A 13,443-nucleotide genomic window follows, 5' to 3' on the forward strand; every position below is an offset into this window, starting at 1 on the left:
AAGAATATTTGAAGGAAATGAAGAGTTATAATTGGTGAAAACACTTTATCAATCATTAACAAGGAGGAGATCAAAAGGAGCGAGAAGAGGAGAAATAATAGGGGAGAGGGAGAGGGAGAGGGGGAGGGGTTTCAATCTAAAAACTACATATTTATTTTGTGATTTAATATCATTTTGTGTTGTCTAATTTTCACAAATCTCTTCATTTTTGTACTCTCTTTACTCCATCCGTTCTCCAGAATTTAATTAGTGAAAAAAAGATAAATTAAAATTAAAAACAAAACATCAATATAGAAAATTATAAAGAAAAATATTTTCATATTTCATTAGATTTACTCAAACAACATTAAATTACAAATATACATATAACTAATTTATATATGTTTTCATATATATATCAGTGCAGATGAAAAAAACCAAAAAAAAAAAAAATCAGAAGCACTCAGCAAGCAGCTTGACCCTGTCTCGGATGCCTTCAATCATCATCACGAGTGACAGCGAAAGCATGAAATCTGTTCTCTACCGGTAAATTGCAAACTTAAAACGACGTCGATTCTTTTAAATATGATATACTAATTAATTAATTAATTAATTAACAGGAAGAGGAAGTAGAGAGAGTGGTAGCAGATGATGTTCTTGGAGATGATGAAGGGTGCTGTTTTAAAACCACAGTTGGTAGAATGCTTGTTTTTCTCTTCTCTTGCTCCTTTATAAGCTCTCCAGCAAATGACTGGAGCTTCTCCAGATTTGTGCTTTCTACTATCTTTCTCCCTTGAAACAATACTGATTCTACATTTTTCTGTTCCAACATCTCTTCTGCCTTGCTCAATATGTCTGCTTTCTTCTGCTGAGATTTTTTTGTTTTTTCCATTATATCATCTTGCTTCTTTGCCATGATGCCATTTCCCTGAATTTGTTTAATCATTTATACAAGTTAATAGTATACATCTATGTTTTTTTTTTGTTTAAAAAAAAAAAAAGGCATTACCTGGCTAGTACTGTGTCACAAACGACTAGTAAATCTTGATAAATTAATGGCACTAAACTCAAATTATTAAAGCAGAGAGAGGAAATTGAGAATGGAAATGAATATGATACCTGAATGCGTACATAATTGCTTGTCCGACACTGACCAAACGCCATTGATACAGCTTGATCAACCTATTTAATTAAAAGATGGAATTAGCATACCTACCCACATCCAACCACAAACCATAATAATAATAATAATAATAATATTTGATAATATCATACTCCTGCACAAATGATCCCCATTATGCTACAAAAGACAGAGGCCCACTTAATAATTACACAAAGGACAAACCTACTGTTGTCTTCTCCAAAACACCAAAATATATGTTATAAACTACATCTTCTATATATATTCCAACTAAAAAAAAAAAAAACTGGAAAAAAAAATCACTACTTCCAAAAAGAAATTCATATTATTATTAATTCAAAAAAAATAATTGCTAAAATTTTATTCTCAATATGTATATACATTAAATTTAATATATAAATTTTTATTAAAAAATTTGTTTTAAATCGTTAGTGTTATCACTTAGGTTATTTACCTGCAATAAATTATCTAAAAACCCTTTGATTTATAAATAATTTAATACAATTTAATTTCGATTTCAAGAAAATAAAGATTTTGAAGATTTTATCACAATAGTACTCTAGATTTCAGATTTTTGTCCACCGATCTCCATAAAATTTTATCACAATTAATTAAATTTGTTTCTATGGCAAGTACAGATGACGTCATAACTCAGTTGAGCAATGCAGTTAAATAGTACAAAGGGGGTAAAAGTAAAACAAGGCATCGTACCATATCGGAAGCTCCTTCTCCGGCGACCCTTGCGAATGGCGCTGCTGCAGAGTTCAGATTTTCAATCCCAAAATCTGACTCTCCGCCGCCGAGAGAAACCACAAGCAGATCCTCTACTCCTTTGCATAAAGGAAACTCCTGCTTATTATTCAACACGTGCGTAATAGCAGCAGCCGTTGGATTGTTCATCGCGATTCCACCGTCGACTGCCACGATTTTCGTCTTCTTGTCCACAGACCTCATTTCGACGGCTCCATTGACCGTCGGATCAGCTGACGTGGCGAGACACACATCGCTCATCTTGAAATCATAACCGTCCATTTCCAAAGCGTCCGCGCGGGAGAAAACGAAAGGTGCACGGGTGGAGAGATCATAGCAGGGAATCAAAACCGACTTAATCGTGTCCTTCAAGGTGCATTCCCCAAAAGTGGAGCGTAAGAGCTTCTCCACCTTCCCCGGACGGAAAATCCGCCGGAGAATCCCTCGAGAGGAAGTTGACTGGTTAAACTTCCGACGATTCTCAATCATAAAACGAAGAGCTTCATCGGCGGTGAACAAGGGACGGGCATGATCTTTTCCTCGGGTGAAAAGAAGAGCAGCTAAGATTCCTCCGGCACCGGAGCCAGCAACAACATCAAAGTAATCAGCAATAGATGCGTTGGAATTGCCAGATTTGGCGCGGAGGCAAGACTCAAGGTGGACGAGGGACTTGGCTGCGAGAATGCCACTGGCAGTGCCGCCACCATCGATGGAGAGAATTCTAACTTTACTATCAGTGACATATTTAGAAGAAATTTGATGTGTAGTTTGAGGGACAGAGAGCTTGGGATTGTCATATTCCCCTCCGAAGAGGAATTGGTTTTCGAGGATGGAGAAAATTTCGAAAGTGAGCTTGTCGGCGTCAAAGGTGGAGTCAAGCATTGAAGGTACGTTGGTCACTGCCGCCATTGCTGTGTCTCTGCGTGCGCTTGGGAAGGGAGGAAAGGAGGGAGAGAGAGAGAGAGGAGTACAGGAATGGGGGATGATGAAGATGGAGAGGCGTTGAGGATTATTATATAGTGAGAATTTGACGATTGGTGATGTGGGCATCCAGGAACATTCCTTGGTTGGCGATTAATCGGCATGCCAGGTTTTTTAATTTATTTTATTTTGATGTGTTGCGCAGTTAGATAGAAAGATGTTTCATACCGATTTAGCATAAATGAATTTGGCTGCTTGCTTTTTGTGTGTGCGTGGATTTGCGCTTTTTTTTTTTTATATATAGTTCAAAATTATTATTACTAAAAAATATATAGCATCATTATTTTATTTCTTTAATCGTTTGCATTAGGTTGCATTTTTAATAAATATTTAAATAAAAATAATTTATTTGTAACCTATAAAAACAATACACGTGGATTAAATTACAGAGTTAAAATCAAAGTGTCCACCTTGTTCTTGTCTTTCAAGCCACGGTAATTATGCTATTCTCATTCTAATAATATTTTGTTATGATAAGGAAGAAAATGTGGCTAATCATGGGAGTCATATTTCAAAAGTATAACATTTAAATTTTAATATAAAATTTATATAAAGTAATTTTTTTTAAAAAATAAAAATTAAAAAAATAAAATTTAAAATTTTTTAAATTTACGTAAATATATTTATCAGCAACTAAAGTAATTTATTAATTTAATTTTAACTACGATAAAGTAATGGAAAAGATTATGAAGTTTTTAATTATTCCAACGTCCCCTTTGATTTAAATCGTAAATTCCAATTTCAAAAGTTTAGATTCACATCCCACTTTCAATAGAAGGCGGAAAATGCTTGAATTACCAAAGGAAAGCATATTAAGAATTTATGCAGTTATTTTTTTTATTATTATAATTGACTTAATTAAGATTTAAACAAAAAAAATTATTTATTTTAAAGATGATTCTAATATCAAACTTTGGATATATTGAAAATTAAGAAAAGAGATATTCTTAGTTGTGTAGTTTACGCCATTAATAAAAAAAAAAAAATCATTTTTATAAGCACTCAATTTTAAGTGGAATAATCATTTAAGCACTTAATAAAATCCTACATTAAATAAACTCTAGTATTTTATTACCTTTTTGTTTTGAGATTAAAAAAAATTAAGGTTTACAACATAATAAATTAATAAATAAAATATATATTTTTCTAAAATAAAAATGATTTGAAATTTAAAATGAACAAAAAAAAATAAACCTATAAAGATGGAGAGAAAATTAGAGTTTCCACTTAAATTATAATTTTGGATTTGTATGAGGTTATTTGTATAGTGTTTTGATGGTTTGAGATTAAGAAAAAATAAGGTTTACAGCTGTGTAATAAGCTTAGTATCAGAGGTCACGTATTCTTTTTTTATTTTTTTATTTTTTTTTTATTTTTTAGTGATGAGTAATCGTCATTTTGCTACAGTATTATTTGTCCCTGTCACGCATATTTATACGTACGGACGTATCTGCTTACTTCTTCTCGTTAAGCAGCTACTTAATTTTTTTTTGGCGCACATGTTGATAGGACCGTAATGTAGCCGGGTCTGCTCTCCTACTCCCCGTCACATTACAGGTGCTAGGTTCTCCTCTGTTAGATTCAAATTTTGGATCAATCCGATCTACTTTAGTTACGAGCTAGATGATGTGCTAATGAGTCGGCCTGCTTAATAAATTCTACTGAATTTTAGATCTGATTTTTTTTTCAGAATCCGATTTCGGTCCAAATATCAAAAATCCAGCGTTTATCATGTTTCATTCCCTTGCTTTACAACATTTTGGATGTAGCCAAGTACAGGAGTAATTTCGAGAGATATGGTAATATTTTCCATTTCCATTTAATAAATTATGAAAAATAATATATCAAAGATTTTAAAAACGAAAATTTTAAAAAATATAATTAAAAAAAAAATCCCATGCAGACCAAATAAAAAGCTGGCATTGTGGTGATGGTGAGCGAGAAATCTGAGTAGGGCCTTATAAGATGCGGTGGTTGTTGGTATTGAGTTTTACTCAGCTGATTCTTCTCCTGCGTACGGTTGTTTGTACCGACATTTTGTTCTTCTTCTAAATATCTTTTCCCTTGGCTTCTCTTTTCTTCCGAATCTTTTACCTCTTCTTTTATGCACATTCATTCATTATTTCTCTTTTTCAACTTTGCACTTGTCTATTATATATATATATATATTTAAATGCATTTATTTATTATTATTTATCTATTGAAAAAAAAAAAAAGAAGAGAGAGAATAGATGCAAAGGTACTTTAGACAATTTATTTTTATTATTTTAGCGAGTAAGGAATTTAAATTAGGATAGAGGGAATACTATTGTATATAATTTTATGCATGAGTTAGAGGTTTCCTTGGCCTTACTAAATCTTTTATAATAAGATTTGAGGAGGAAGGAAGCAAAAAAGAAAAAGAAAATGAAAGATGGGGAAGGCTTATTAAATGGATATTGTCCATTAGAGATGTGAGATGTGTATGGTTCCGTACAGTTGCCAAGCTGTTTACGTTCAACCATGGCCTCCCTCACTCCTATTTATGTCTGCAACTACCATCATGCTTTTCTATCTCCATCCTGCATTCATTGCAGATTTTTATTTCTTATTGGTATTATCGTTGATATTTTTGGACCAGCTGTAGTTAAGGATTTCATATAACGAAATTGGCTAGATTCTCTATTTTTCAACTGAAGGCACTTCTCGCATATTAGCATGATGAAGTAGTAAATGTGAGAAGCCATTCACAAACTCACTAAAAGAGAAAAAGTACAAAGCATGTGAGAAGTCATTGACGAGGGGGGGATTCTCGTTTGAATTCAATTTCCTTTCCTCTTTTGCTTGAACTTGATTTTGAAGAGTTCTTTTATTTATTTTTTTTTTGTTTTTAACCTACAACATATCCTGTGAATCTCATATTGTAATTAACTATTTGATAGAAGAACAAAACTTAATCTAAGGGCAATTGCTAATGAATATATAACTCTAGAAATTTAGAGAGATCTATGAGGTCTTAATCTCCTAATTACAATTCCAATGTTTACATCCATATTCTAATAAATAGATCCATTGGATAAAAAGATAAAAAACTTTTCTGAAAGTTCATTATTATAGTCAAAATTTTAATATCTTGTAAAAAAATAATTTCTTTTTTTAGAAAACATAAACCAAAGGAAAAGTAAATTTGGAAAGTCTAAGATAGATTATAATACAATTCCTAAATATATATAATGCAATTAATTTACTATATTTTCAATATGAAATACACTACAAAATCTATTCGATTATTAATGGATTTTGATTCAGTGATAATATCAGTGGATTTATCATTGGATTTTAAAAATTTTACTAGATTTTAACTAAAAAAATTATTAAATTTATCAACATAATTTAAAATTGGTTGGTATTAATGTTATATAACAATCACCCAAAGCAAATGAGCTATCACTATAAGATAGGCCACAGAGCAAGAATCTGATAAATCAATATGCGGTTCCACTTGTAGAAAGGAAGACCCGAACGCTTTAGGACAGATCAGCCTCAGGCGGATAGACTCGCCCTTTTAACTTCAAGGCGAGACTCTATAAGAAAGTTATCATTAACAGCTATAATTCAACAGATTTTCTTTACGCCTACGATCACGGGATTTCTAGCCAATTAGCCGGTAAAGATCCTCTTACCAACAAGCCAGTCACATCATTGCTGGATTATCAGAAAATACTATATTTATCCTCATTTTCTTACAATATAAAGGAAGAACGATCACAGAAGCAAAGATATGCTATTCTCGGACACAAATACTCTCAAATTATATATTTGTCTCATTCTCCAGATTACTAACTTGAGCATCGGAGTGGCTGCCGTGGGCACTTATCACCTCACTTTCTCTATCTTGTAGGATTAGTCAATCATAGGACAGCTCCATTCTGGCCACGTTATCAATTTAGTCTCTGCAATATCATTTGGTTCCACTACTGGGAGATCCATTGAGTTCTCTCTATTCATTTGGATTAAAATCGGTCTCTTATCCCTTTTCTCTTAAGAAAAAAAAAAAGAAATCTCTTAAGCAAAAAAAAAAGAAATCTCTCTTTTATCTTTAGAAATGGCCGACAATTTATGAGTTGCTGCTAAGATTACTACCGATGAGGATGCTGTTATTTCTTCAACTCCTAGCAGTTGACAAAACACACCCTCTGTGGTCAATGAGGCAGATTTCAATAATCTGAGTATCGAACAAATGCTCTAGTACATCAGAAGGTTGCAGGTTATTTTCGAGCAATATAAAGCTTGAGAAGAGGCGTCACTCATGGTTTCTAAGGGGAGGGAGGAAGCTTCCGTAGAGACCTTAAGGACTCGGACAGAGGCAATCTAGACTCAGTCTAAAGGGAAGAACAAGTCCGAGGAATAGGAGCCATCAACTGATGTTTCCAAGGATGCTAGCTGGAAGCTATTACGGGCTGCCCAAAGGTGCCAGAAAGAATGAGAAGAGGATAAAAAGACGGATCAGAAGCAAAGCCAAAAGTCAGAGAAGTAAGGGTATGAGGGAGACCATAGAAGTTACCCGATCTCATGAGGAAAGAATGGCTGAGGTAAGTATAAGAAATATACCCCATTGAATGACTCACGAACGCATATTCTAATGTGAATCAAGAAAAATGACAAGAAGATAAGGTGTGCCCTCAAACTCAATCTTAAGAAAGCCAAAAAATGAGACAGGACCAAGTACTGTCATTTTTATAAAGACCACAAACATGTAACAGAGGAGTGCCGACAATTGAAAGATGAGATTAAACGGTTAGTAGGGAACTATATACTTTGAAAATCATCAGAAAAAGTAGAAAAGATAGGAGGTTCGAGCTTGATGTAACAATTTTCAAAATCACCCCCTGACAGTGAACCTATGGGGGGTTATTCATGTGATTGCAGGAGGACTGAGTATTAATAGGGGTGACAATAAGGAGAATATTACAGATATCCAGCTCTTAAGTCAAACTCCGATTTTTGAAAAGTGGTCAAATCAGACAACCTAGTCCTTTATTTTATCCTTAAAGAAATATTTGTGATTATGGAAATATTATAAAACTAAAATGCATTCTTCAATCTTCTTTTTTAATAGGAAAATCAGAATCGTTAGATGGATGAAAGCGTGGAGACAAGAACAAATTCATAAAAGGCGACAAGGCCATCCGGGTATGGGTCCTGCATATAATCCAGGCATTGATTTGCAGAAACAAATTCATGAAAGGCCATAAGGCCATTCGGGCATGGGTTCCATTTATAATCTAGGTGTTGCTCCGCGGAAACAAATTCATAAAAGACTACGGGACCATCCAGACATAGGTCCCGCATATAATCCGAGCGTTGGTTCGCGGAAACAAATTCATAAAAGACCACAAGGCCATTCGGACATGGGTCCCGCATATAATCTGAGTGTTGGTCTGCATGGACACAAATTCATAAAAGGCTATAAAGCAATCCGGGCATGGGTCCTGCATATAATCCGGGGGTTGGTCCGTGGAAATAAATTCATAAAATTCCATAAGGCCATCCAAGCATGGGTCCTACATATAATCCGGGCATTGTTCTATGGAAACAAATTCATAAAAGGCCATAAGACCATCTAAGCATGGGTCCTGCATATAATTCGGACGTTGGTCAGTGAAAACAAATTTATAAAAGGCCACAAGGCCATCCGGGTATGGGTTTAGCACAATAAGTCATCTGATGCCAGGCCGCAAGGCGGGCATATGCCAGGCCGACCTATCGGGTGTTAGTCCCGGTTCACAAAAAGTTTCTAAGGCATCTAATGCTAGGCCTCAAGGCGGGTATATGCTAGATCGACTGACCGGGTCTTAGTCCTGCTTCACAAAAAGGTTCTAAGGCATTTAATGCCAGGTGGAAAGGCGGGTACATACCAAGTTGATTGACTGAGTGTTAGTCCCACTTCAAGAAAAGGTTCTAAAGCATTTCATGCCAGGCCACAAGGTGGGTATATTCTAGGCCGATTGACTAGGTGTTAGTCCTGCTTCACAAAAAGGATTCTAAGGCATTTCATGCCAGGCCGCAAGGCGGGTATACGCCAGGCCAACTGACCGGATGTTAGTCCCGCTCCACAAGAAGATTGTAAGGCATTTGATGCCCGAAAGCTTGTTAGGACTAGAGAAAGCTCGAAAGCATGTCAGAGCTAGGATCATGGTTAGAGGAAGCCCATGAGCTCATTAGGGCTAGAGAATGCTTGGAAACTTGACAAGGCTGAACAAGGCGAGGGAGCTCGCAATGGTTAAAACTTTAGAAGGGTAAAATGAGATTTTATAAAATGAGTTTTAAGTATTAAAAAAATGGTGTTCGGCTGCTGAACCTCCCAGGTTTGGCCGCTGAATGTTGACTGGCAGACCCACCTATAAAAAGGGTCTCAGCTCAAAAGGGAGAAATGTTTTTCTCCATTTCAAGCAGAGGTAAGTCTATTGCCCCTTTCCTTCATAAATTCATCTTTTAAGCAGTTTTTTCTCATGGATTTTTAACTTGTTTGAAGAATCAAGCTTGGGTTGCGAGGTTTTTGGAAATCAAAACACTTCAAAGCTTATCTATTTTTCCTCCCCAAATTCTTTCTTGCTATGATTGTGTCTTCTTCGAAAAGGTGAGTTGATCTCTTATTTTCTTTTCGATTTTGAGAAGTTTATAAATTGTTTTAAGTGATTTCATTGCATGCAAGAGTTGAGAACTAAGTTTAAAAGCTTGAGGGATGGATGATTTTTCTTGTTTTGATGGTTTTGTTGGATGCATGTTGAGGTTTAGATTAGATTGCATGTCTTTTGTATTCTGAGGTGTTAAAATATGGTTTTAAGCTATTGCATGTGAGTTTGCTTATGTTTTGAGGGCTGTTGGCTGAGGTAGAATTGAGTTTTGCATTGCAAAAAAATCCAGGTTCGGCAGTCGAACCTGCATGTAAAGGCTGCTCTTCAAACCACCTAAACTGCCTCCGGAAAGTTTGATTTTCGAATCTATAACGGGACTTTAGGCTGCCGAAACTGTCGCTAAAAGTCTCTTGTCTAGCTATTTTCAGTTGTGCTCTATATGCTTTCTTACATGCTTTTAGGGGTTTCTTGGGAGTAGTTTCAAGAGTTGTAAATGTCATGTTTGGTCCCTTATTTAAGTCCATCTGTGTAGGATCGGACTTGAAAGACCGTAGAGGCCAGCAGTGAGACAATTGCTTCAGAGTTAGATTTGCGTCAGCCAGAGGTAAGTAGAAGTAAACTGAACTATTATTTTAAAGAAATCGAACTTTGTAAATATACTCTGCATCATGAATGTTATGTATATATGATTAGATTGTTTTACATTAGAATTCACGAATATAATGCATTGCATAATTAATTTTTATTATGGATGGATGTTGGATGACCTATTAGCTTTCGAGCATGTTATGATACATTATAATGGATACGGAAGTCCAAGTCGAAACTCATTATATGCCCTTGGCACTATGTAAGAGAAAGATTAGGGTGCCCATTCTATGTCTCTGACACTATGGATATATTATGTTATGTTTAAGAGGAAGTCCTGAGGAGCATACGTTGTGGGCTAAGTACTATTGTAATTATGGAGGGTTACTAGTGACAAGTCCATCTTAATGTGAATTGTTTGTGTTATGATGTATTCATACAATCATATATTTTATTAAACTATTTTATGATTATGTTTATGCTCACTAGGTTTTAGTAGCTTATCCCTTTCCCTTAACCCCAGGTTTACAATATTAGAGTTAGTTAGGGAGGTCAGCAGTGTTTTATGGTAGAGTTCTGATGTAATAGTATAATTGTGAACATATAATAAATTATAGTTTAGAATTGTACTTTGCGCAAATTTTCTTTTATAATCTCTTATTTATGATTTTATTATATAAAAATTTTAACTTTAAGTTATGTTTGAACCAAACTGAGATATGTAATGATAACCATATTGGAGCATTTAATGAGATCTCTAGTATAATTTATGTTTTCAGTTATGTTTATATGCACATGTTGAGTTAATGAGATGAAAATATTTTTATATATTTTTAAGATCACGTTTGAAATTATATCACATGTAATAAGATATATAGTAAGCTTGCTACGGACTCAATCGATCTAAATCAGATTAATTTCGATAGCGACGTTACATGATATAATAGTTTTGGCCATCCACAATTCTCATTTGTCGGCCATCCCATCCTTGGTCCAATGGTTTTTTGCTGGATGGATTTCGCCCTGAATTTTTCTCGGTTAGGTTTTTAATGTAATTTTAAAAGTTTCAAACTCTTCTTAGATATAGTTAATAAGCTAAACGATCTTAATCTCGCATCTAAATTTTATAAGAGAATCCTTATATTTACAAGTTTTTAACGGCCATACTAATTAAATTTAATTGGATTGGTGGAAAAGTTTAGAGGAAAAATCTTAAATTATTGAATTGACCTTTAAAATAAAATTAATATTCAAAAATCAAAAGATGTTACTTGGGCAGTTTTAAGAATAAAATTAATTTTCATTTTTTTAATTTAAAATTCTTATTTGAAATAAATATATTATATGTCTATTGTTTTAATAACAGTAATAATTATGTCTCAAAAGATATTTCTGTTGCCTTAATAATTATTTTTTTTAATATGTTCATAAGAGAATTTCATTGTTGCTATATAAAATTCTATTTGACTTTATATAAATTTTGAAAAGGATATGCCATTTTTTCAAGCAATAACGTAGTGAAAGCGTAATTCCTTGAAAGACAGTAACCCACGTACAAAGTATTGTGTAATCTATGTAATTATTTGTTTTAACAGCTCTAATTTTCTCAGGTGGGCTGGCTTGCCCTAATGAACCTTGCTTAGTGTAGCTTAAATTTACTTTAATGCCTTGGCACTTTTCGGAAAGGAAACAAAGATGGTGGGGCAAGGCGAATATAGACATGGAGAGCAGCATCAGAAGCCGCAGCAGATCTTTCGCCTGAAAATGAATAAACAAGTTATTGAGAGCTCATCCTGTAGGTGACGTAAACAAGTGGCATTTTTATTCTCTATAATTTTTACTTTAAATTTCATTTAGAAATAATAAAAACAAGTCCACCCATGCGTCCATGCGTTGCTTTGGCTGGTCCTCTCCATTTTCTTTTTCTTTTTCTTTTTTATTCTATATATACTAAAGATAATAATTATAATATTCTCCCGCACGGGCTTCTCGCTTATGGGTCCAACAGGAAAAAGAAATGCTGCCATTCATTGACCATTTGAATATGTACTTCTCGCCTGCCACCCGTTGGATGGCAAAGTCACAATTGACTTTGGAATTGTTGAATCCCACCGTAAAGGGTAACATGTGCTTTATATAGATTATACACACTCTACCTTCTTGCCTTGGATTTTGAGGTCAATTAAATCTGATTTAAATTTAATATAGTATTAGAGTTTTTCATTGGATATTGAATCTCTTATAAATATAGCACATATCAATAAAATTCTGAATCTATACGAGGAGATGTGTTGAATTTTATATCGATTATAGTAAGGGATAATGTGCTCCGTATAAGAGTTATAGGCACTCTTTCCCTTAAATTAAATTTTGGAGTGAGTTAGATCTAATTCAAATTTAACATGAATTATCGAGAATAAAACGAAAGATATATCTGTATCTATTTTTGTGTTACTTTCTTTAAAGGTTCAAGTGAAACCATTTGGCAAGGCTTTACGAAATTCAATCCATGAGTTTCATTAAAAATTAATTATATAATAAAACTAACAGAGATAATGCTTCGACAAGGAGATGATATTTAATGATATTCAATGAAAAAATTATATTAAAATTAAATAATGAAAATTATATAGTTAATGTTTGATTTAAAGTTTTAAAATTAGGCTCTACAAAATAACTTGTATATAAAAAATATTTTAAAAGAAATATTAAAATTTCATACTTTCTATTATTTGATTTTAATTTTAAAAAATTAGTAATATTGAAAAACTTATAAATTATAAAAAAATACTATCATCTTTTGAAATAATAACTCATATTCTTTAAAATTAATTTAATATTTTTAATAAAAATATTTTCTGCTATTTTAGACATTCAAAATATAATTAAAAAAAATAAAAGGGAAGTTTAATGCTTGCATGAATTAAATATCTTTGATTATCTTTTCTAGAGCGAGATCACCGACGCCAAAAAGACTCAAGCTTTTGCTCATATAAAAAAATAAATAAGAAACAAAGGATATTTAGAGCAGAAAAGCATGCTGGGAGAAGTGGGGACACCGCCAAATTAAGCGGTTGGTAAAGAAAGAGAAACATTGCCTCCACGTATGGTTGTCGGACCACCACCACCACCACCCCCACTTACATCACTCTTTTTCTTTTATTTTCTTATCATTACCCATTTCTTTTTTCACCAACCGGCCATTTCTATATATTATTTCCTCAAACACCTTTAATCATTCTTACTTAATTATTATATAATATTAATCCCTAATGTTTTCTTCTTTAATTTAATACTTGCGACCCCATCAATGATAATCTTTTCTTTTCTTTTCTTAATTATAAAGTATTTCTATTGCATTTTGTTACCTAATGTGCCTAAAATACA

At 33.5% G+C, this 13,443-nt stretch overlaps 1 protein-coding gene across 1 annotated transcript; it reads right to left on the reverse strand.

Annotated features, from left to right (window-relative positions):
• Positions 1–293: 293 nt before the first annotated feature.
• LOC110610675 (patatin-like protein 3) lies at positions 294–2,986 on the reverse strand. Its single transcript, XM_021750713.2, has 3 exons — positions 1,832–2,986; positions 1,099–1,161; positions 294–907 (listed from the first exon to the last, which is right to left on the reverse strand). The coding sequence occupies exons 1-3, from the start codon at positions 2,918–2,920 to the stop codon at positions 593–595; spliced, it is 1,467 nt and encodes a 488-aa protein (XP_021606405.2). The 5' UTR covers positions 2,921–2,986; the 3' UTR covers positions 294–592.
• Positions 2,987–13,443: the final 10,457 nt, after the last annotated feature.

The sequence above is a fragment of the Manihot esculenta genome, chromosome 3 (genome assembly GCF_001659605.2).
Source record: "Manihot esculenta cultivar AM560-2 chromosome 3, M.esculenta_v8, whole genome shotgun sequence".
In the NCBI taxonomy this organism is placed as follows: Eukaryota; Viridiplantae; Streptophyta; class Magnoliopsida; order Malpighiales; family Euphorbiaceae; genus Manihot; species Manihot esculenta.

Excerpts from the sequence above, each read along its gene's own strand:
- LOC110610675 (XM_021750713.2), bottom strand. The coding sequence starts at position 2,920 with ATGCCCACATCACCAATCGTCAAATTCTCACTATATAATAATCCTCAA. Across the intron at positions 1,162-1,831 it reads GAGAAGGAGCTTCCGATATG|GTTGATCAAGCTGTATCAAT; the intron begins GTACGATGCCTT and ends TTAATTAAATAG. Across the intron at positions 908-1,098 it reads GCAATTATGTACGCATTCAG|GGAAATGGCATCATGGCAAA; the intron begins GTATCATATTCA and ends AAACAAATTCAG.